At 36.8% G+C, this 25,473-nt stretch overlaps 1 protein-coding gene across 1 annotated transcript; it reads right to left on the minus strand.

The window, feature by feature from the left end:
* eif3eb (eukaryotic translation initiation factor 3, subunit E, b) lies at window positions 1–25,341 on the minus strand (the record flags this gene model as incomplete). Its single annotated transcript, XM_083523905.1, is given in 13 exon segments — window positions 1–39; window positions 1,336–1,467; window positions 2,235–2,337; window positions 2,808–2,917; window positions 6,071–6,222; window positions 6,614–6,633; window positions 7,203–7,327; window positions 8,286–8,411; window positions 9,398–9,423; window positions 9,426–9,509; window positions 9,512–9,537; window positions 10,594–10,711; window positions 25,299–25,341. Coding segments are annotated over 13 exon segments (1,104 nt in total).
* Window positions 25,342–25,473: the final 132 nt, after the last annotated feature.

The following is a 25,473-nucleotide window of genomic DNA, read 5'->3' on the forward strand; positions in this document are numbered from 1 at the left end:
CTAATAAAAGCAGGAGTCCTGAGCATCCCAGTTTGGTGTCTGTAAAAAATAAATAAATAAAAGAAAAAATTATTATAATATTTATCTCTTCTGTACATGCACTGCCTGTCCAAAAAAAATATATAAATCACCACCTGGATTTAACTAAGCAAATAGGTAAGAACCCATTGGATAATTACTGCGTGGATGATTATGTTTCAGCTGGCAGCATGTTCTTTAACCCTAACTGATGCAGCGAGTAGCTTCTCATTTCTTGTACCAGCATGTCGGAAGACACGTCCAGTGGTTGTGGAAAAGATGGTAATCTGTTTCAAAAGGGTCAAATTATTGGCATGAATCAAACAAAAAAAACATCAACGGAGATTGCTGAAACTACTAAAATTGGGTTAAAAACTGTCTAATGCATTATTAAAAACTGGAAGGACATTGGGAAACTATCATCTTCGAGAAAGAAATGTGGTTGGAAAAAATGATCATGATCGGTAAACACTTAAAAGTTTGATGAAATCGAATCTTAAAAAAACAACAACAGTAGAGCTCATGGCTGTTTAATAGTGAAAGTAAGAGCATTTCCATATGCACAATGTGAAGGGAACTCAAGGTATTGGGAATAAACAGCAGTGTAGCCTTAAGAAAACCACTTATCAGTGATGATAATCTGGAAAAAAAAAGCTTTAATTTGCTAGGGATCATCAAGATCGGACTCTGGAGCAATTAAAGAAGGTCATTTGGTCTGATGAGTCTAAATTTCCCTGTTCCAGAGTAATGGGTGCTTTAGGGTAAGAAAAGAGGTGGATTAACTACCGTACAAGCCTGTGGGGGCAGTGCTATGATCTGGGGCTGCTCCAGTTGGTCAGGTCTCGATTCAGCAATGTTATGACTAAAGAATGAGGTCAGCTGACTACCTGAATATATTGAATGACCAGGTTATTCTATAAATAATTTTTTTTCCCCTGATGCCACAGGCATATTTCAAGATGTCAATGCCACGATTCATAGAGTTTAAATTGTAAAAAAAATGGTTCAGGGAGCATAAGACATAATTTTCACACATGGATTGACCACCACAGAGTCCAGACCTCAACCGCATTGAGAATCTTTGGGATGTGCTGGAGAAGATTTTGCAACTCGGGACTGAAATAAATGTTGTGACTTTGCAGAAGCTTATCGAAACAAAGCCATGGCGAATGCGTTCCGTAATCAAAGCTAAAGACTTTAACTTTATTTGAATGAATTATTTTTTTTTCTGGGAGAGCATAGCTTAAAAAAAAAAATTAAAAATTATGTCTAATCCATTACTTGTATTAATGCTCCTATTTAATGCAAAATTCACACCTCATTTCTGTTGCTGAGGCTCATCATCTCAATGTTCATGGCGAGCATCTGGCTGCGGAAAAAGAGGCTCTCAGTCTTCTCGATGACCTGCTGGTACGGAGACACAGCGTTGTTGCCCATCACCACATGCCCCTGCACAAACCAACAACACAATCAAAACTCATTATGTAGACATATTAGATAATAATAATGTTTTTAGGAAGTTGAAGTAAGTTTACTTGAAGTAAAGTCGTATTTTTTTTGTTTAGAGAGGCAATTCAAGAAGGGAAACCAGAATGAAACCTGGAGGATATAAAACAGACACTGTGCCCTGTCAAAATCTAGCCTTTCATGTTTTTTAATTGGACACAATATTATAAATTCAAAATGAGCATTTCTATACAAACAGATTGTAATGAAGATAAAAAATAAAAAAAAACATGAATTTTATGGTCAGGTGTCCACAAGCGGACACCTGACCTGTGTGGACCTTATAGTGTATGTATATATATATATATATATATATATATATATATATATATATATATATATATATATATATATATATATATATATATAAAACACACACACACACACACACACACACACACACACACACACACACACACACACACACACACACACACGCGCATGCATATACATAAACATTTTTTTGTTAATATCCTTCAAACTTTTTTCTTCCCTTTCCGTTCACTTACATGAATCTAGAAGACTTTTTTTTCTACCCATCATGAACAACATCTAATCACACATTATGCTTCCCAGAAGAGGCATAAAAGAATAAAATCTGCTGATAAAATCTAACGGCTCGCCAGCCACTTTATTGGTCTCGCTGGACGGCACAGCCCTGCAGACTGAACTAATGGAAAGTGAAGCAGCAGGCCTCCGGGCTTCCTTACTAGTTTGGGGTCGATTTTAGCGTCCAGCATCGCGTTGCGAATTAGGTTTACTATCCATCGCTCGGCCTCCTCGGGGGTCATGTTCAGCTTATCTGCCAGCATGCTGCAGATGGGCTGGAAGAGCAGAGTGATGAAAAAGCAGAAGAAATGTAATAAAACATTTTTTTTATCACAAATTATTTTAAGTCAATGCTCGTCATGCCTACTCTTAATCAACAGTTATTCCACATCTCTGAGGAATAACGTTTAATTAACCGTCTACATTACATATATATACCCAAGTATAAATAAAAAACAGGCTGCAGAACGAAAACCAAAATATTTGTATAAAATCCTATATAAAGTGCCATCCACGCCTTCACACACATACACAAAAGACGGCTGAATCATTATTTTTTGTTCTGCCTTGATCTTTATCGCTCCCTAAAATACACTCTGCTGTGATTTGTATCCGCTCTCCTGAGGCTTTGGCTGAAATCCCAATGATCCTGGCAGAAGAGTGCACATTCACACCAAGCTAACCCCGGTTTACAGCGCTAAGAGGATTAGTGCACTGCGCTTTAGAGCCTGTACTTGAAGTTGATGCACTGATGGATACGACAAAACGTCTCGAAGATGAACAGGTGAGCGTTCTTAATAAAAACCTTTAGACACGCCACCAGGAAAAAGTCGTTCACTAGGACCTAAAAATAAACCCAATAGATATAGAACACAACATATTACATTACTATAAGCACTGAACTGCAACAGGACGCAGACAAAAGCAGTTACGTGACAACACTAGATGCATTCAAATATAAACTATTTTTGTTATGAATATTCTTTTAACAGTTAAGTAAAACTGCATATGAAATAATACAGCAATATCACATCACAGCATTTTCTTATAAAATAAGTGTCTGCAAAGAAATTCATACAACTGCTACTAATGCCCTATATGCAGTCAATGGACAAAGGTTTGTGGACACCTGACCATAATTTAGTCTCCGTTTTCTATTATAATAAGCTCCACTCTCTTGGGAAGAAGTTCCACAAGATTTTGGTTTAAAGTCAGAGCTTTACAGTAGGCCACTCAATCTTTTACTCCAACCCATTAAACCGTGTTTTATTAAAGCTGGCTTTGTGCACAGGGGCATTGCTATATGATGAAAACAGGTTCAGGACTCCTAGCTCAAGAAGGGAAACTGAATGTTACCGCATCCAAGGACATCCAATGCAATGTGTGCCTCTTACTTTGTGGTAACACTTTGGGGAAGAACCACATATGGCTGTAAAAGTCAGGTATCCCGATACTTTTGTCCATTAAGTGTAGCATGTACTTTACAGTGCAATATTTTTTTCTTCAGAAAAAGATTCAATTGCATATCAGAACATGGGTGTAACCTAAAATTAAATGCCATGTGAATTGAATGCAATTTATTATATTCTTTTATTGACTATTTTTATTTTTTTTAAAAGTTCAACAGACAAACTGAAGAAAAAAAGAAACATCTAAAATCATGTATAAATGATTAGGTATGTAGAAGGATGTGTTCTTCAAATATCCCACTTATTTATTAAAACTTCAGATGTAACTTGGACAACTACCAAGTTCACAATAGTAGAGAGAATAATCTGTATAGATAATAATAGTAACAATTTGTGTTCTATTTGCAGTAGTACATTCTGAAGCAACTGCATAAATAAATAAACATTGTGCAGAGTTGAAAAGATGAAAGTTGGAGAAATAGCAGAGTGCAATCATCAACATCTTCAGTATCTAACTGTTTTGTACCACATCTGTATCTCAGTGCAGTTCCTGTGAGCGATTACTGTAAGTATTACTGTAAGTGATTACTCGGTGTTGCATAATCGGACTAATGAAGCCTAATTGTTCTCTTTCTAATCAAGGCCATGTCACAGGAGTCTAATTATCTCAAATATGGAGAGAAAATTATCCCAAATATGGAGAGGAAAAAAAACGGCTAATATTAATGTCTTCAGTAACTAATTAGTGATCCTATCCGATCTAATGGGTGCTATGAGGAATAATATAAAAAGAAATTGTATGCCATAGTCTCATCATTACTCTGTATGACCAACTCTGAAATTATTATTAATCTATTAAATATGCGTATACGGAAATAATTTATTAGTAATATGCTTTTCATTATTCTTGTGAGACGATAACTAATAGTGTGACACACTCACGAGTCACAGGAGGAGTGTTAGTGCAATTACAATGAATTTAAAAAGGCTGGGGAAAAGCTCTGGCAAGCTACTTTTGAAATTGCAGCGCTGTGTCCCAAAAAACATTTTTTGCCCCAAACAGGATGCTTAAATGACACAATAAAAAGACAATTTTTCATACAAACATATTATTCTAGATATGAGACTGTGGTCAGGGACGTGGTCAGTATTCGTGACTCTGAGGATAAAATGGCTTGCTGTAATATAATACGAGTTCATAACACAATTTTGTCTAATTGAAATAACTATTAACTATTTTGTTTTGTGAATGGTCAGAATGGTAGCAAATTATTGTGTATATTTAACTCCCCTATTTTGATGTAATAGGACACCTCAACCAATAAACAAGCAGAAAAACAATGCATAAGCTACGGTACAGTACTGTACTACAGTACTCAGTATAAATGTGATATTTCTACAAATTTGCATAAAATTTATTTTGCAATAGTCTTGCAGATGTATTCTGTGTGTGTTTAAAGTGTAAGGGAGGATGATTTATGGCTATAAAAAAAAAAGGATTTTGGGGTTGGCATCCATTTATCGAGGAAATTTGTTTTTCTTTGAATTTTGTGTTGCTTTTGGCACGTAACTACCGTGATAGACTGTAATATTAGAGAAAGAAAGCAACAAAAAAAAGAGATAAAAAAAGAAAGGAGAAGATATGGAGTAATCGAGAAAAAGAGAGAGATGGAGTGATCAAAAAATAAAAAGATTGAGGAAAGAGATTGAGAATGAGAGATAGTTAAGAGATGGACAAAAAATGTTAAAGATGGAGAGATTGAGAACAGAGAAGGAAAGAAAGAAAGAAAGAAAGAAAGAAAGAAAGAAAGAAAGAAAGAAAGAAGGAAAGAAAGAAAGAAAGAAAGAAAGAAAGAAAGAAAGAAAGAAAGAAAGAAAGAAAGAAAGAAAGAAAGAAAGAAATTGAGATTGAAAGAAAGAAAGAAAGAAAGAAAGAAATTGAGATTGAGAAGTGAGAGCTCAAAACAGAAAGAGAAAGAATGAGAGTAGAGAAAGAGAGAGATGGAACAAGGGAGCTGGAAAAAAGAAAAAGAGAAATGTGGAGCCTAAAGCTGGTGCATGATGATGTATAAAGTAACTCTGCTTGGCTTGTTAGTGCTCACTGACATAACAAGCACAAGAACAACCCAGGAGCCACTAACAGCAGGTATTTGAAAAGCATTGTGGGTAACTTGGGTAAAACAGCATTCTCAGGTTCTCAACATAGTGATAAAAGAAATTTCGTCAAATAAAGATTACATGGTGGTCACTGTCACGAGAATTTATTAAAATAACTAGTGCTACTAGTGCAAATATTTTGTGTGAATGTTTTCATTTCCTTTGATGAAAAACTGAAATGTCAGCGCTGTGTTGATCAGAGGAAAAGCTTGGAGGTCTATGTTCTGACAGCAGTTGGAGTAGAAGCAGTAAATTACACAGGCAGGGATATGTAGCGGATAAATGGACCTTAAGCTAAATGCAACAGGGTGTATTAGAAGCTTAAGTCAATATTTTTCTCCAACTACAAGATGACAAATCTGGCCATTGAAAATATTCCTCACACACACACACACACACACACACACACACACACACAGTAGGTATTGAACCTTACCGACTCTTCCGAGTTTCTTCTGAGCGCTGTCAAAGTCAAAGTTAACATACAGGCATTCCACAAACTCAGTGATGGGATCCTTGTGTGTGTAAGCTGGCATTAACTCTTCAGCAATGCAGGCAAGCAGCTCATCAGGAACTACTTTTACTCACAGAAAATGGAGCAAACGCAAGAAATCGCACAAGAAAAAAAAGAGAACAAAAAGCTCCATGAAACCACTGTGGATTTTCATTATTAATATGTGAATGCATTCTAAATACAGAAACAGATAGCAACTCAATTTCACTTGGATATTTTGCCTATATATATATATAGAGTGCTCATGATGCTCAAGAGTTCTATCTTCCACTAATGCATGTCAAATATATCTTCATGGTCTTGTGCACAGGGGAACAGGTTTGGGTCTCCTAGTTCAAGTGAAGGGGAAATTCCATGACACCACATCCATTGAGATCCTATACAAGTGTGTGCCTCCAACATTGTGGTACCAGTTTGAAAAAGAACCACATATGGTGGGAAAATTCAGGCGTCCCAATACTTTCGTCCATATAGTGTATCCTTAAGAAGAATCAGGGCTAAAAAAAAATTCAAATCACATACTGATGTATGCACATGCCATTTTAAAAGCTTTAAAATGTGTACATTTGTGTGTAAACAGTACGAATTAACAAAAAAAAAGGAGTAAACTTAATAATTAGTTAAACTACATAAACTGATAGAGCATAATCAGCTGGATCATTGAGGTTGGGATTCTTTAAATACTATAAATGATTAACTTACTAGCAGAGTCATTGAGAATTGTACATCACCCAAATATCTAATATCTTCTAAGAATAGATGGGTTGACAAAACACAAACTACACTCCCTAACTGTAGACTCAAGTGGGTATAGTATGCATGCTTAGCACCTATCTGCACATTTATACACATTTATCTACCTGCAGAAGTAGCCAGAAGACCAGCACAAGTACAAGCTAGATGTACTCTTTAAATTAAACCAAACTGCTAATATTGGATCTACGCTTGTTATCTAGTCATGCTAAAATGCATCACTGACTGCCACATTACTGCATTTCAAACAGCATTTACTCTGATACGGTTTCTCGGCACAATGCTACTGAACTCACTGAGGCTGATACAGGAACAGATCGATGATGTTGTCTCGACCTTCTGGGTGATTGAAGAAAACAAACAGAGACCAGTGAATGAGCCACATCCTCTGTTCCAGGGACTGGAGGGGCGAACTGACTGACTGCAACGAGAGAGAAGACAAGAGCATGCACATTAAACACAGTGAAGCTCTCTTGAATACAGAAGGTTTTTTAAGGTAATCACACAGAAGAATAAAGCATAAAGCACAGCTAATATACTGCTGAAACACAGATTTAAAAAATGAGCACTACATTACTAAAAATTATTATTATATTATAACATACAGGCCAATTTAGTAAAGTATGGAAATAATGCAACAATAAAATATATCAAGATTATTTATTATTAAGTTAGTTAGCACAGGTTTAAAAATTAATTGACCATTTATTGAATTGATTGTTTACCTAGTCTCTAAAATACAACCTATGAACAAATGTTTGTGGACACCTGATCAAAACCGGTATGTGTTATTTGAACATCTCATTCCACATTAAGTTTCATATAATCAAATAGTCTTGAAGGCATTTTTCCAGAAACCACTGAACCAAAAGAAGCGCTTGATATTCCTAATGTTGTAAATAAAGTAAATGCATAAAAGTTACCCAGTGCACAAGGTGGAGATAAGCAGCCAATTAAAATGCACTAACATTAGTCTTTCTGTAAGTAGTGGTCAGGGCCACTTGGCCTGACTCTAAAATCAAACATCAGTGTATAAATAATTTTTTTCAAACTCTGTATTGATTGGCTGCCAATGTCACATTGGTAATATTCCTCCACCAGAACGTTTGCAACATTATATAATAAACAAGACAACTGTAAACAATAGACACCTGTTTCACCAGCAGCTTTTTTTTTATGTAATGCTATAATAAAACATTGTAGTTCACTCGCAGAGTGTACAGTTTTATAACCGTATTTTATGCAATTGCAGCATTACTGTCCTGCATGTTACATTATTTACCAAGATATCACATAATTCTGCAGCCCTACCATAAAGAACTCTGGCCGGAAACAGCAAACACACAGATGAAACACTTAATAAATGTTTACAGACTGACATTGTTGTCTATGGTCTCTCTGAGGCGGGTCAGGTCCTCCATGGCTGCCTTCCAGTTCTGCATGAGGATCTCAGATGCCAGTTTTCCCCACAAAGAGCTCAGAGCATTCCGGTCTGTGGAAGGAACCTGACACACAAAGACAAAACTATAAAGGGAGTTCATTTAAATATGGCAAAACAAAGAAAATATATCAATTCTTCCATCCATCAGTGAGCTAAAGACACAGCATCAAAAGACAAATGAATACTAGTCCAAGGAGTCTTTATGTTTCTCAAAAATAATTTTCTTCACTTTCGAGCTCAATATTTTAATGCATAAATGTATATGGATGAAAATGGTGCCAAAATGTAAAAGAAATGCAATGATGTACAGTATTTGGAGGTATAGAAATACAGTGTTTATTAGTATACAGTGTTTAGTTTTTGGGTGACACCCCCTTATTCAAAGCAACTTGCAAAACAAATATGAAGTCTCCATCAATAAATATATTCTGATGCTCGGTCATTCAGACACAGACTAAGAATACCAGCCATTTAAAATTTAGTTCGGAGTGAAAACGGTTATAAAGAGAGTTTTTCTTAAAGAGAAAGGTGTTAAGACATCATTTAAAGACTGCTAAAGATTCAGCTGTTCGGAAATCATGTAGAAGTTCGTTTCACCACCTTGGTTCCAGAACAGAGAAGAGTCTTGAACCATGTCTTCCTTGTATGTAAAGACATGGTAGGATCAGTTGAGCATTAGATGAAGGGTGTGGGATGTGATAAGTGCTCTGAGGAAAAGGAGTGCTGGTCCATATTGGCTTCATAAGCAAGGATCTGTGTTTGTATTCTGATGTGGTCAGCTAAAGGAAACCAGTGGAGGAAGCGTAGGAGTGGTTGGTGTGACAGAATCTAGAAATGCTAGTTCTGGGTCAGCTGTACAGGTCAAATGTCTTTTAGTGGTAGACCAGCCAGGAGCGATTTGCAGTAATCCAGTCTTGAAATGTAATCCATGTAAGCCATATCTTCATGGAGTTGGTTTTGTGCACAGAGGCATTTTGGGTCTCCCCATTTGGGTCTCCTAGTTCAAGTAAAGGGAAATTATTTTTCTACTATAATAAAAGACAAACTTACCAAAATGCGGAAAGCGTAGAGATATTGGCAGCACTGGAATAATTACCAATCTTATACTGGAACCTCGCATAACGGTAAAGTGTGTCCAAGTACTCCTGACAGAACTGAAAACCAACATGTTAACAACTGGTGAGTTTCTTCTACCATTAGCTTTCAACTGGAATTACAGATTAAAATCTGATGGTTGTTAATTGGACTGGCTGAAAACGTGATGGTCTTTGATAGGAACGGATGGAAACGTGATGGTCTTTGATTGGAACCGATGGAAACGTGATGGTCTTTGATAGGAACGGATGGAAACGTGATGGTCTTTGATAGGAACCAATGGAAATGTGATGGTCTTTGATTGGAACCGATGGAAACGTGATGGTCTTTAATAGGAACCGATGAAAACGTGACGGTCTTTGATAGGAACCAATGGAAACGTGATGGTCTTTGATTGGAACCGATGGAAACGTGATGGTCTTTGATTGGAACTGATGGAAACGTGATGGTCTTTTATTGCAACCGATGGAAACCCGATGCTTTTTGAATGGAAGAGTTGAAAATCCTATTGGTTTTTTATTGAAATAGATGGAAATAGATTTTTTTTTTATTGGAATACATAAAAATCTGATTGTATTTTTATTAGAATATATGGAAATGTGATGGATTTTTTATTGGACTAGATGAAAATCAGATTTTTTTTGTAATGACAATGAATTATTTTTTATAATTAATGAATATTTCTTGGTTTTGATCAATATAGATGAATACAATTCTTTTTTATACAATGCAAGCAACAGTTACAAAAGATTGAATGCATGAGTGCCTGAGTGAATGTGTGTGTGTGTTAGAAGAAAAGAAAAAACAAACAAAACAAACACTCAAATATAATAGATAAGGGATTCTCAAAAGAGGTTCCCAACTCTAGTTCTGGACCCCCTCTACATTTAGGGGTATTTGATTCCTGCCTTTATTTAAAAAGACTTACATTCATCTCGTCTATACAACAGAAAACAATTGAGAGCCTTGCTTGAGAACCCCGCAGTGAAGCTCAGAAACGCGAATATTTCAACTGACAACCACTTGAGCTACCACCTGCCCTCTAGAGAACCTTCTATAAAATGAAATTTTAACAAACTAGCTAACTGAATATTTATTAATTACGATTTCGCTGGTGTGAGTGCAACATTAGCAGTCAGTCACATGCTCACCCAATAGATTGCATTTGCCTGGTGGTCTCTGGATCTTCTAACATCTTGACAATAGGTTCGATTTCTGACTGTAGTTGTCTCAGCTGGGCCACGACCACAGCTGTCTTCTCTCTAAATGCTACATGGACAAAAAAACGAACAAGAAACCAGAGCATCAAACCTATAGCTACACCAATATGAGTATTTTTGTAGAGCAGTTTAAAATTGTTTCTAATAAATTAGACTGAACTAGAAGTTAAAATATATCTGCATTAGTTCAACAGAGTCTTGTTTTGTATCTATTTATTTATTTTTAAATATAGCAACAACAAAAAAGGAGAAATCAATGTAAGTTTAGTTTTAATATAATAATTGGTATAATTAATTATTTATTTTACAGTGAAGTTTGAGCACCGCTGAAGTAGAGTGTTGGTGTAACATGCAACATGAGTGTTTCACTTCATCTATATACTAAGAACTTGGTTGTCATCAGGGTTGGAGGACACACAGTGTAAGCAATCCATAAGCATTCATCTTCAAAGGAAATTGCTTATTTTGACTTGATGACTTAAGGTTCAAGTTTAAAGGAAAGCTGGCCACACTAACTGTGTAAAATCCCTCTATCTGTGTCTGGATAAAACTTTGCTTGTAAACATTGCTAGACAATGGTATTGTCTAAATTGACTGTAGTAAATATAGTAATGGTTTCAAATATTGTTAGAAATCCTGTTAGAATTGGAATTTGTATACTAAATAACACTACATTACACGTTCGTACCAAAAACAAACACGTTTGGAACACTCCAGGTCCAAACAACCAAGCAAATAATGGACCCGGATTGTTGCATAAAGTATAATATTATACGAAGGCTGGACACACCATGTGCAGATATCATCTTATAAATGCACAAACATATATGATATGATGTGATATATGGTGTATTATCATACAATATTATAGGATACAAATGATACAATATGATCTGATTAAATTATGATACGATTGATACCATATGATCTGATTAATAAATGATGTGATTTATACAATATTACGAGAAATGAGTGATACATGTTGTGAATAGATACAATAGGATGTGATATATAATGTGATATAATGTGATAAATATGATGTGAGATGTCCTGATAATATATTTAAACACTGTCGAACAGCTGTAACATTAGGAATAATTACAGTGCTCGAGTTGATGGTGGGGGCTGAGGGGATCCGGGACTCCCCATAAGGCATTAGGGACCCTAGGGGACCTTAAACTTTAAAACAAGCCCTGTTAGTAGGTACAATGCATACAGTAATATATACAGTAAAACACAGCAGCAGATTGCTGTAATTAAAATTATCAGTAGATTCCAGATAAAATTGTTTATCGACATATTACATTTGATATGATTGTGGTTTTCCAGCACTATAAAAAAAGAAAAGAGGGCAAAGTTTTTCAGCTGTAGGTTTGGAGAAACAAACTGTCTGGATACCAAAAGTGTGTAAAGTTTTTATTAATGCTAAGGGAAGATTTTTCAATGAAAATGAAGTCTAACATTTCATTACATTACCTAGTTTGATTCATATAAACAAAAGGAATGTGCATGCTCTAAAATTATAAAAGAACTTTAATCTCAATGAAAATTTTGCATTTGTTTGTTATTATTATGTTTATAATAATAATAATAATAATAATACTAATAATAATAATAATAATAATAATAATCATTATTATTATTATTATTATTATTATTATTATATTAACATGTTCATGTCCTGCTTAACAAGACGATGCAAATTTGTGTATCTTTTATTAGAGCAGTTAAAATTTGGTGCTTTCAGTAAAATTCTCTCATACTAATCACTGGATGTTTAACATGGCGGCTAATAGCAAAGAACTCTGATGGTTTGATGAATTAGATTTGTTGCTCTCTACAATGATGACCGAGGCTAGAAGAACATCTGTAACACCCTGAAACTGAGTTACAGTACAGTGGCCAGGGTGATGGTGCATGCAAATGTTTTAGAGGTTGCAGAAGCGGAAGGTCCGGTTGTCAGTGCTCAGACCACATGTCATTTTGCATGGCTGTCGTCCAAGAAGGAAGCCTCTTCTGAAGCTGGCTCACAACAATGCCCACAAACAGTTTGCTGAAGACAACCTGTCTAATCGCATGAATTACTGGAACCATGTCCTATGGTCTAATAAAACTACGATTAAATTGTTTGGCTCAGATGGTGTCCAGCATGTATAGTGATGCCCTGGTATGGAGTACCGAGAAAACTGTGTCTTGCCTACAGTCAAGCATGGTGGTGGTAGCATCATGGTCTGGGACTGCATGAGTGCTGCTGGTACTGGGGAGTTGTGGTAATTGTAAGAAACATGGATTCATCCTCAGCATTTCCAGCAACTCCGTGATGTCATTATGGAGGAGTGAAAGAGGATTCGAGCAACAACCTGTGCAGCTCTGGTGAATTCCATGCTCAGTAGGATTAAGGCAGTGCTGGATAACAATGGTGCACACACAAAATATTGACAGTTTGGACTTAGGTATACAGTAATCTCCCGCTTTACCGTGGAATTGCATTTGCCACATAACTAATTTGTTTTTCCTGATTTTCCCGGTCTCTCATGGATAGCCTGATAGACCAAAAAAGTATATCCAAGTTTCATTTCTATAGTATTGTCACCTGAGAAAATATACTAAAATGGTTGCTGATATGTGAGTGTGTACTCACATTCTGTATACTTTTTGTATCATAAAAAAGTATTTCTAATGTAATTGTTTCATAGTAGGAGCAAATATAATCTATCTTCTTGTTTGGGAAGAAAACCTGAATTATAACCCAGCACCATGTTTATGAAAGATGCCAGTAATTCTGCAGTTTTTCTTTTTTTATTAATGCTTAGAGGGTTTTTTTTTGCCTCATCTACGTTGTTTTAATTTCTGACCTGTTTGCCTGCTTATTTTCAATATACACTCTTTGCATATGCATCTGTATATCGACTCACCTGTTGTGACAAAATCTTAACTTGCTAAGACAACTGGTTATAACCGCTAGGGCATTGTGGTAATAGGTACTGCTGGACATGTTGCATTAAGATGGAATAAAATGTGTTGGTATAACAGAGCTCAGATTCGTGGTAGTAATTCGGATGACAAGTCTCTTTTTCCTTCCCGTGGGCTCACCACCTGCAGGAGGGACCGGTGCTGAGAGGATTGGGCAGCAGTCGAAGGCGGGGGCCTTGACAGCCCGATCCCTGGACACGGAGAAGTGTCTGGGGAATCTGCTTAGACTGCTGCCCCCGCGACCCGAATTACGGATAAGCGGGAGAAGATGAAATGAAATGAAAGTCTCTTTTTCTAAACTGCCACCTTGCATTTAAAATTGCACAGTGGATTTTGACATGTTTCATTGTTAAAAGCATTAGTGTTTGAGTTTTGCTGAGCTTCTCAAGGATTTTATCAATTCTTTTAACACATTAGCGCAAATGAATGTTAACGGCACAAATTTTTATTAATGAGCGATTAATGCAGCGCACATTTCTGTTTGACCATTTTTATAAAAAATATATATAAATTAATTAATTAAATAAAAGAGGCAAAAATGAAACCTTTAACTCAACATTTATTTTTTCACGACGTCCTGTCTTCACTCAGATATAAAAAAATAATACTAAAAAATTATTTTTAATCCCTAAACATTTGTTTTACTGATGCGCCAAGTCTCAAATCAAGCACCAAAATCCTCCATTATGCACACATCCGGCAATTAAAACCATGTGGAAACATAACAAAATTTGGTGTCCTGATGATTTACTTAATTTAAAATACTATAATTACTTTAAAACATTTACAAGACTATTTTGTCTTCATGTTTTATGTTGAGGATGTTTTTACTAATAATAAACATACATTTGCATGAAGCATCCATATTTGTCCATGCCCATTTTGATTTAATTTTAAAACCTTGAAAAGTATTAACTTAAGGTACATTTAGATAAAAATGTCCAATTAATCACGAGTTGACTCATGACAATCATGCAATTAATCGATATATATATATATATACAGTGAGGAAAATAAGTATTTGAACACTCTGCTATTTTGCAAGTTCTCCCACTTAGAAATCATGGAGGGGTCTGAAATTGTCATCGTAGGTGCATGTCCACTGTGAGAGACATAATCTAAAAAAAAAATCCAGAAATCACAATGTATGATTTTTAAACTATTTTTTTGTATGATACAGCTGCAAATAAGTATTTGAACACCTGAGAAAGTCAATGTTAATATTTGGTACAGGAGCCTTTGTTTGCAATTACAGAGGTAGTATTTTCTGTAGTTTTTCACCAGGTTTGCACACACTGCAGGAGGGATTTTGGCCCACTCCTCCACACAGATCTTCTCTAGATCAGTCAGGTTTCTGGCCTGTCGCTGAGAAACACGGAGTTTGAGTTCCCTCCAAAGATTCTCTACTGGGTTTAGGTCTGGAGACTGGCTAGGCCACGCCAGAACCTTGATATGCTTCTTACAGAGCCACTCCTTGGTTATCCCGGCTGTGTGCTTCAGGTCATTGTCATGTTGGAAGACCCAGCCTCGACCCATCTTCAATGCTCTAACTGAGGGAAGGAGGTTTTTCCCCAAAATCTCGCAATACATGGCCCCGGTCATCCTCTCCTTAATACAGTGCAGTCGCCCTGTCCCATGTGCAGAAAAACACCCCCAAAGCATGATGCTACCACCCCCATGCTTCACAGTAGGGATGGTGTTCTTGGGATGGTACTCATCATTCTTTTTTCTCCAAACACGTTTAGTGTAATTATGACCCAAAAGTTCTATTTTGGTCTCATCTGACCACATGACTTTCTCCCATGACTCCTCTGGATCATCCAAATGGTCATTGGCAAACTTAAGACATGCCTGGACATGTGCTGGTTTAAGCAGGGGAACCTTCCGTGCCATGCATGATTTCAAACCATGACGTCTTAGTGTATTACCAACAGTAACCTTGGAAACAGTGGTCCCAGCTCTTTTCAGGTCATTGACCAGCTCCTCCCATGTAGTTCTGGGCTGATTTCTCACCTTCCTTCTCATTGAGACCCCACGAAGTGAGATCTTGCATGGAGCCCCAGTCCAAGGGAGATTGACAGTCATGTTTAGCTTCTTCCATTTTCTAATGATTGCTCCAACAGTGGACCTTTTTTCACCAAGCTGCTTGGCAATTTCCCCGTAGCCCTTTCCAGCCTTGTGGAGGTACAATTTTGTCTCTAGTGTCTTTGGACAGCTCTTTGGTCTTGGCCATGTTAGTAGTTGGATTCTTACTGATTGTATGGGGTGGACAGGTGTCTTTATGCAGCTAACGACCTCAAACAGGTGCATCTAATTTAGGATAATAAATGTAGTGGAGGTGGACTTTTAAAGGCAGACTAACAGGTCTTTGAGGGTCAGAATTCTAGCTGATAGACAGGTGTTCAAATACTTATTTGCAGCTGTATCATACAAATAAATAGTTTCAAAATCATATATTGTGATTTCTGGATTTTTTTTTTTAGATTATGTCTCTCACAGTGGACATGCACCTACGACGACAATTTCAGACCCCTTCATGATTTCTAAGTGGGAGAACTTGCAAAATAGCAGAGTGTTCAAATACTTATTTTCCTCACTGTATATATATATATATATATATATATATATATATATATATATATATATATATATATATATATATATATATATTTACAGAAAGACTGCTGCTATTGTTAATAACATCCATATGTTCGAGTCTAAGATAGAAAGATGTATCTATCTATCTATCTATCTATCTATCTATCTATCTATCTATCTATCTATCTATCTATCTATCTATCTATCTATCTATCTATCTATATATATATATATATATATATATATATATATATAGTGGGCAAGCTTGAGGTTCAGAGGAAGGAACACTACTCAGGACAACGATAGGTTCTGATCAACATGAGCACGTGCAAGAGATCAGGTGTGTAATTCCAACGCTTTTCTGTTCCCGGGCCTTGCCCTCCATTCACAAAATGCCCCCGCTGCCACATCTATATATATATATATATATATATATATATATATATATATATATACAGTGAGGAAAATAAGTATTTGAACACCCTGCTATTTTGCAAGTTCTCTCACTTAGAAATCATGGAGGGGTCTGAAATTTTCATCGTAGGTGCATGTCCACTGTGAGAGACATAATCTAAAAAAAAAAATCCAGAAATCACAATATATGATTTTTTAACAATTTATTTGTATGATACAGCTGCAAATAAGTATTTGAACACCTGTCTATCAGCTAGAATTCTGACCCTCAAAGACCTGTTAGTCTGCCTTTAAAATGTCCACCTCCACTACATTTATTATCCTAAATTAGATGCACCTGTTTGAGGTCGTTAGCTGCATAAAGACACCTGTCCACCCCATACAATCAGTAAGAATCCAACTACTAACGTGGCCAAGACCAAAGAGCTGTCCAAAGACACTAGAGACAAAATTGTACACCTCCACAAGGCTGGAAAGGGCTACGGGGAAATTGCCAAGCAGCTTGGTGAAAAAAGGTCCACTGTTGGAGCAATCATTAGAAAATGGAAAAAGCTAAACATGACTGTCAATCTCCCTCGGACTGGGGCTCCATGCAAGATCTCACCTCGTGGGGTCTCAATGATCCTAAGGAAGGTGAGAAATCAACCAGAACTACACGGGAGGAGCTGGTCAATGACCTGAAAAGAGCTGAGACCACCGTTTCCAAGGTTACTGATGGTAATACACTAAGACGTCATGGTTTGAAATCATGCATGGCACGGAAGGTTCCCCTGCTTAAACCAGCACATGTCCAGGCACGTCTTAAGTTTGCCAATGACCATTTGGATGATCCAGAGGAGTCATGGGAGAAAGTCATGTGGTCAGATGCGACCAAAATAGAACTTTTGGGTCATAATTTCACTAAACGTGTTTGGAGGAAGAAGAATGATGAGTACCATCCCAAGAACACCATCACTACTGTGAAGCACCGGGGTGGTAGCATCATGCTTTGGGGGTGTTTTTCTGCACATGGGACAGGGCGACTGCACTGTATTAAGGAGAGGATGACCGGGGCCATGTATTGCGAGATTTTGGGGAACAACCTCCTTCCCTCAGTTAAAGCATTGAAGATGGGGCAAGGCTGGGTCTTCCAACATGACAATGACCCGAAGCACACAGCCAGGATAACCAAGGAGTGGCTCTGTAAGAAGCATATCAAGGTTCTGGCGTGGCCTAGCCAGTCTCCAGACCTAAACCCAATAGAGAATCTTTGGAGGGAGCTCAAACTCCGTGTTTCTCAGCGACAGGCCAGAAACCTGACTGATCTAGAGAAGATCTGTATGGAGGAGTGGGCCAAAATCCCTCCTGCAGTGTGTGCAAACCTGATGAAAAACTACAGGAAACGTTTGACCTCAAACAAAGGCTACTGTACCAAATATTAACATTGACTTTCTCAGGTGTTCAAATACTTATTTGCAGCTGTATCATACAAATAAATAGTTAAAAAAATCATACATTGTGATTTCTGGATTTTTTTTTAGATTATGTCTCTCACAGTGGACATGCACCTACGATGACAATTTCAGACCCCTCCATGATTTCTAAGTGGGAGAACTTGCAAAATAGCAGGGTGTTCAAATACTTATTTTCCTCACTGTATATATATATATATATATATATATATATATATATATATATATATATATATATATATATATATATATATATATATATATATATATATATATATATATATATGTACATCTATCTATCTATCTATCTATCTATCTATCTATCTATCTATCTATCTATCTATCTATCTATCTATCTATCTATCTATCTATCTATCTATATATATATATATATATATATATAAAGGCAACCCCCTAAAATTCGCTGCTCAGACAGACAATTTATCGATATATGATATATGAATGAATATCATAAGTTAAATGATACAATGTGATATATATGACGTGAGTCTTCAGTAATGCCTGTTTGTGCTTTTTCAAATTAGCATGAACAGCACATCTTGAAACCCAGTCTGCTTTCAAATCTTTGCCTGGGAGAGAATTTGCTGATGCAGTATTACAACCCTGTGTCTTGTTGCTGTGCTCAGAATTTCTATGGTGTATGACCCATGGAATGAAACTGTCTTCCACAACCTCACTTTTATGCATATACACAGCTGTTTCTTTTTCAGTTAATGACTGTGTTTCAACCAACATATAAAATTGATGATCATTAGAACCTGCTTGGTATAACTTTGATCCTACAAAATCCCTGACTTTGTGCAAGTGTACAAAGTGTGCAAGTGAAAGAATTGAAAGCTTTGAAATAAAATAATTGAAAGGCTTGTTACATCAAATATTGATTTTGATTTCTCCATTGTTCATTTACTTTCCATTTTGTGGTTTGGTAAAAATGTATTATTAACACTCTTATTTCTGAAAGCATTTACTTAATAAAAAAATGTCAGATATCGTTTACTTGAAAACGGAAATATTCTTTACTCCAAATATGACTTTAAATTTTTTGATTACAAAACAATTACTTTTCATTTTCTTATGCGCAAATCTTCAGGTGTAAAATCTTTATTTAATTATTGATCACCAAAAGATTATACTATTCTATATAAATACACATTTTAACAATTTAAAGCTGTTGGATAATTCAGATTACTTGCAGAGTTCAGAGTTTCAGAGTGTAGAATTTGAGTAAAGATAAATCAGAAACATATTTTCAATTTTTTCAAAAGTGCATTAATTAAAAAAAGAAAAAAAAGAAAAGAAAAGAAAATTATGAATACAATCTGCTGTCGGGGCAGTAGGGTACAGACTAATAAAAATAGTTAGGAAGTGAGTTTATTTTTAAGGGTGAAGTGCTAATTGATGTACTTCTAGAAGAGGAAGGCATTTAGATGTTGTTTGAAGACTGCTATGAACATCAAGTGGAAGTTGTTCCACCACCTCAGTGCCAATAAAGAGTCTTAAAGCATGTCTTCCTTGTACCTGGCTGGAAACAACTCATGCAGCTGCATTGTGAATCAGCTGCAGAGATCAAATTAGGAATAGTAATTAGTCTAAATCAGAATTATTTCAATTATAGTAATGGCCTCAATACTTTTAAATTGTGAGGATATTAGGGGTTAAAGGATAAAATTGATGTCTACTTTCTCCAGGCTTCTTTTCATTCTGAGATAAAATAAGTGAAATGCTTATTTGGATGAGAAACTTGGTCTTAAAGTTCTCTTTCTGAATGGCCTTGTGAATCTTGTGAATCTGCAATCATACACACGTCGGATTTATTAAAGCGCATTACCATTTGCTTCCCTCCGTTGTAAGAGAACAGCCTTGACAGATGGTCTTGTTTGTTCTGAAAAGGAGCCGGAGCAGGTTGTAAAGGTACAAGGATGTGGTAATGAATAGAATGTGTGGGTGATGACTACCAGACTGCCAGAATCCCAGCACTTGTCATTATTAGTGAAGGTTTGCTATATTGACTCTGATCACTGACTGACAAAAAAACCCCAGAAGGAACAAAAGTAATAATTGCACGATCCATCTGTGTGCTCATTTCTACACTCGAAAGTAAACATCTGTCACTCTCCGCCTGTGGCTTTTGAAAGTCAAGAAGTAGTCTTTTATTGGAACTTCTGATCTTTTGTCTATATAATTCAGTAGGTGCTTCATGGTCAGTATCACCAACACCAACCTTTCACCACACACAAAAAAGGCAGAAATACTAGAGAAGTCCTCTTTTTTTACTACTAAACCAAGCTGAGGTCAAGTTTTGTGTGAAAGACTTTTAAGATGTATCCAGTTTCTCACTGCTCTGGTGACCCATGGTGCACTTAAAATACAAAATCAATACGATGTGAAAACATTGAATCTGCACCTTGAAGGACTGATGATGGAGCCAAAGAGAGACTTGTCAGACTCTGCAGTTGCAGCATGAATCAAAGGGTAGGTGAGTTAACCTTTTTTTTTTTTTACCACATGATTGATTTGCTAAATTATACACTTTACACAATTATGGCTTGTAAAGAGTGGATCGTTTTTGTGCCATAAATTTGCTTTAAATTAATCACTCCATCTTCTTGTTTTTCCTTCAGAGCAGTTTTTTTAGTCCAGTAATCAATAGTGTTATTCGTTCAAAGGACAGATGCCAAGGTCTGTGATTTGTATGGCGTTTTCAAACCATGGTGTTAATTTTCCCAGAAACCATAACACGAGTCATCAGTATGAAGCACATTAAATCTGTAATCATTAAACCATAGTCAATCAGTCAATCATGATGCCTGTCAGATTCATAATCTTCCCCTTCTGGTAAGTTGTAGCTTAATGTTTTTGTGGGTGTGGCTTTAAAGAATTATATCATGAAAAGAAACACTAAACAAACAAACAAGGAAGCAAGAACCATAACCATTAAACATGTATAATAAGAACGATGACATTGAACAACACCTGTGAAACAAACTGTTAGGTGCAAGGTAAAACTTCTACATGAATGCATGTGCTGGGCCCTTGAGCAAGGCTCTTAACCCTCAACTGCTCAGTTGTAGAAATAAGATCATTGTAAGTCTGGATAAATGTGTCTGCAAAATGCCAGCAATGAAAAAAAAAAAATGAAAATCGGCATTGACAATAAACCGGTGATCCTGCGAAAAAGTCATGTGACGTGCAGGAACTGATGGGTAAAGTCATCCTGTGGTTCTAGGCTTAATCCTGTCGATGTGAAGGATTCAACGACAACAAATCCAACATGATGAATGCCAGATTCACTAATTCTATCAAGTCCAAATGTAATAATTCAGTTTTTTTAATGTTTCAGCATCTCCAAGGATCTCCAATGAAGCATCCTGTTGAAAAAAGTGATCAAAATAGGAAGGCCAGGCTGGTACTAACTGACAGGAAGTCTACTGTAATTAAATAATTGATTTTTGTAACCGGGAGTGAGCAGAAAAATACGTCTCAGAACACATAACAAAACGTTGAAGCAGCTCTGCTACAAAACCTGTAGACCACAATGGGTTTTACTTCTTGTAGCCAAGAACATAAATCTGAGGCCACAGAGGCACATTAAAAACTAGATTGTTAAGGATTGTAAGAGCATCATGTGGTCTTTATCCAAATTTTTGGATTGTCTGACATTCTGTATTAAGAATTGCATGGCTGAGTTCTTCTTGAACATGTCTCTCTTTGAACTAGTTTGCTTAATTGAGCAAATTGGCTTTACAGTTATACTGGGCTTTAATGAGCTCAGATGCTGGAGCAACAGCCTTACACACACACACACACACACACACACACACACACACACACACACACACACACACACACACACACACACACACACACACATTCACATTGCATTTTAAAAACATGCTTGCTCAGAAATAACACCTCTAGACCCACCAGAGCAGCTCAAACCCTCATTTGAGTACAATCAGTGGGTTATCATAAAGCATAACCCTAATAATTAAGTCATTGTTCTGTCCATATCTTTGCATGGTATGTTGCCTAGCAACTAAAGATTACAGTTAACACACTATATTGCATGCTGGAAAACTTTGTGAATATAAAAGACGGCATGCTCGTGTTACGTGTTTAGGTTATTGTGAAGCAAACTGTGACAATCCCATAATATTTCCGAATGTTTATTCCATATCCCAGAATGTTTTTTCCAAATCCCAGTAATGACATTGTTACAATAATGGCATATTGTTTCCATTAGTTGTACTGTAGCTACTGTAGTCATTAACTGATCATGACTGATTCAAGTATAACTAATAAATCCACTGTGATGGGAACTGCTAATAAACCACACTGCTATGAAAAAAAATCTTATTAGACGCATGAGACACACCGAGACCTCCATCAAGCTTTCTCCTTAGCAACAAGGGGACTTGGTTTCTATGGATATGTGATCTGTGTGCACTTGAACAGGACAGCAGAGCCACAAAAGGACACGGATGTGTGGGTGATAAGAGCCCAATCACAGCTGATGCTCATTAACTCACTATTCAACATTACTGTGCTCCCATGAGAACGAAGATGCACCAGAGGGGGAAAAAAAGAGGTGTTAAGATGTGACCAAGATTTTTTTTTTTTTATTTGCTAAAAAAGGATAAAAACGACATTTTGCATTCGAAAGCCATAAATCCGGGTATGATTTGTGTTTCTCTCAAAAAGGCCTGTTTTCAAGATGGTTCTTTTACTCTTTCTCTCTGTCTTTTCCCTCTCTATCTCTCTCTTTCTCAGGAGGTAAACATACAACATGAGTGTTTTGTGACTCATTACCTTAAGAACTCATCATTATCATCATCATCATCTTCTCCCGCTTATCCGTAATTCTCCGTGTCCAGGGATCGGGCTGTCAAGGCCCCCGCCTTCGACTGCTGCCCAATCCTCTCAGCACCGGTCCCTTACAGTCCCTCCTGCAGGTGGTGAGCCCACGGGAAGGTGGCCCCACGTCGCTCCGACGTCACGGTCCTTGGTTTATTTTTCTCGTAAGGGTCCCCTGGAGCATAGAGGGTTAAGGGCCTTGCTCAAGGGCCCAAGAGTGGCAGCTTGGCGATACCGGGGCTTGAACCCCCGACCTTCCGATCGGTAACCCAGTGCCTTAACCGCTGGAGCCACCACCCCCCCCTGGAGAACTGATTTCCTTGAATATTTTTATCATGCTTAACATCATACACTACACAAAGATTTTTTTTTAAAGACTAATTCAAGGCTTCCTGGGAGCAAATCAACCACAAATTTCTACCTCTGACATGAAGTCTATTTTGGTAGAAAAAATAACTGGATTATTAAAAGAATAAAGAGAAATTCAGCTTTATTGTTCTACAGTTTTACAACCTTAAACCTTAAAAACACTCACAACACATAAGTCGCATCCTGATAACATGCTGTGTGAGTTGAAAATGAAGAGTCCTTTTATTTTTGTCTGTGTTCCACTATCTTTCAGCTTTATTATTTACTGATTAATGAGCACATCATAGCAGAGATGGATCCTCTACACCTTCCTCCTGTCATAAAAGCCACTGTAAGGATGGCTATCAAGTTTAAATTGCAGTTCTGCATTAATAATTCTGCATCTTATTAAGTTATGTAAATCTTCTGGATTTAATAATTACATAAATGTTTTATATAATTGGTAAAGCAAATCTTAGCATACAGCACATTCATAAGTATTAACCACTCAATACAGCTTTATGGTGAAGCCTTGTTGATAAAGGGTAAAGCCTTTTAAAGCTTTTTTTTTTATTATTATTTATTTACTTGCTGTACACCGAAATGTCTTGCGATATTTTTGCAATGTGTTCGAAAAAAATTTATAAAAATGAAATATCTGTCATAAGTATTCTGACCCATTGCTGTGACACTTAAAATGTCTCTTCAATGCTTCGTCGTTTCTCTTCGATCATCTTTGAGTGTTTCTACACTTCAGTACGTCCACCTGTGGCAAATTCGATTGCTTTTCAATTATGGCTGAGTGGCCAGACAGAAGCTTTTCCTCAGTGTAAGATACATAAAAGCCCACTTTGAATCTGTCACTTTTTATGTGTCTTGCACTGAAAATAGGCTTTTGTCTGGCCACTTTGCCACAAAGCACAGATTGTTGGTGAAGTGTCTGCTTCTCTCAAGTAATGCGTGACCTTTTCTCATCTCCATACATAATCTCTGGAGCTCAACCATACTGACCATAGGGTTCTTGGTCAGCTCTCTAACTAAACCCTTTTTTTGATCTAGGAAGACTCCTGCTTGTTCCAAACATCTCAAGAATTATTGGGAGCGTTTAGGAACCTTCAAACAGCAGATGTTTTTTGTAGCCTTCTCCTGATCAGATCGTTTTTGGTGACGTGTTTGCTTCTCTCAAGTGATGGGTGACCCATCTTCTGCACAATAATTATTGGAGGCAACTGTGGAATCTCTTGGGAACCTTCAAGAAAGAAAGGAAAGAACAGGTGCTTTATGTTTGTCACATGTACTTTAAAGCACAGTGAAATCCAGCGATGTCAGGAATCTAGGTTCAGCAGTGCCTCTGGGGCACAGAGGGTTAAGGGCCTTGCTCAAGGGCCCAAAGAGTGGTAGCTTGAACCCCTTATCTTATGATTTGTAACACAGATCCTTAACCATTGAGCTACCACTTCCACACAAACAACACGGTTTTTGTAGGCTTCTGATCTGTTTCTTGACACAATCCTGTCTCTGCAGCCAATTCCTTTGACCTTATGGCTTGTTATTGCGCTGATCTGCATTTTATCTGATTGTTAGAACTTATAAAGACAGATGTGTGCCTTTCCGAATCATATTCACTTGCATTGTACTTGCATTTGCTAGTGCATTTCCTGACACAGTGTTCTATGTATGATCTTCTCTGGTTCTTCTTTAAACTATTAAAAATAAAGTGTGTAGGTCCCCTGGTTGTTCCTTTGAAAAAAAAAAAAGACCTTGTAAATGTAACAGTGGCAAAAGCAGTGAATACACATGAATACACTTGCCCCAGATTTTATGTATAGAATAGTGTGTAGTATTTAAGGAAATATCTGCTGATCTGGTCAACAACTAAATCATGAGCTTGAACTATTACCTGTTACTTTACACTGTATTATCTCTAGTCATGTAAACTACATAGTTCTCTACTCCCACATTGAAGGAGTACAGTACATAGGTTCACTGTCACCATCATGTGCTTCCACTCCATGGCCATTCCTCCTTTCGACTTTTGTCTTTTCTTTTCTTTTCACTGTTGCTATGCGACAAACTCTGGGTAACAATCATCATTTTGGTGAACGTGCTGTTAAACATCTAGGATGTAATAACTGGGCTCATGTAGAGCTCT

This window comes from Silurus aristotelis (assembly GCF_946808225.1).
Source record: "Silurus aristotelis genome assembly, chromosome: 21".
Taxonomy (NCBI): Eukaryota; Metazoa; Chordata; class Actinopteri; order Siluriformes; family Siluridae; genus Silurus; species Silurus aristotelis.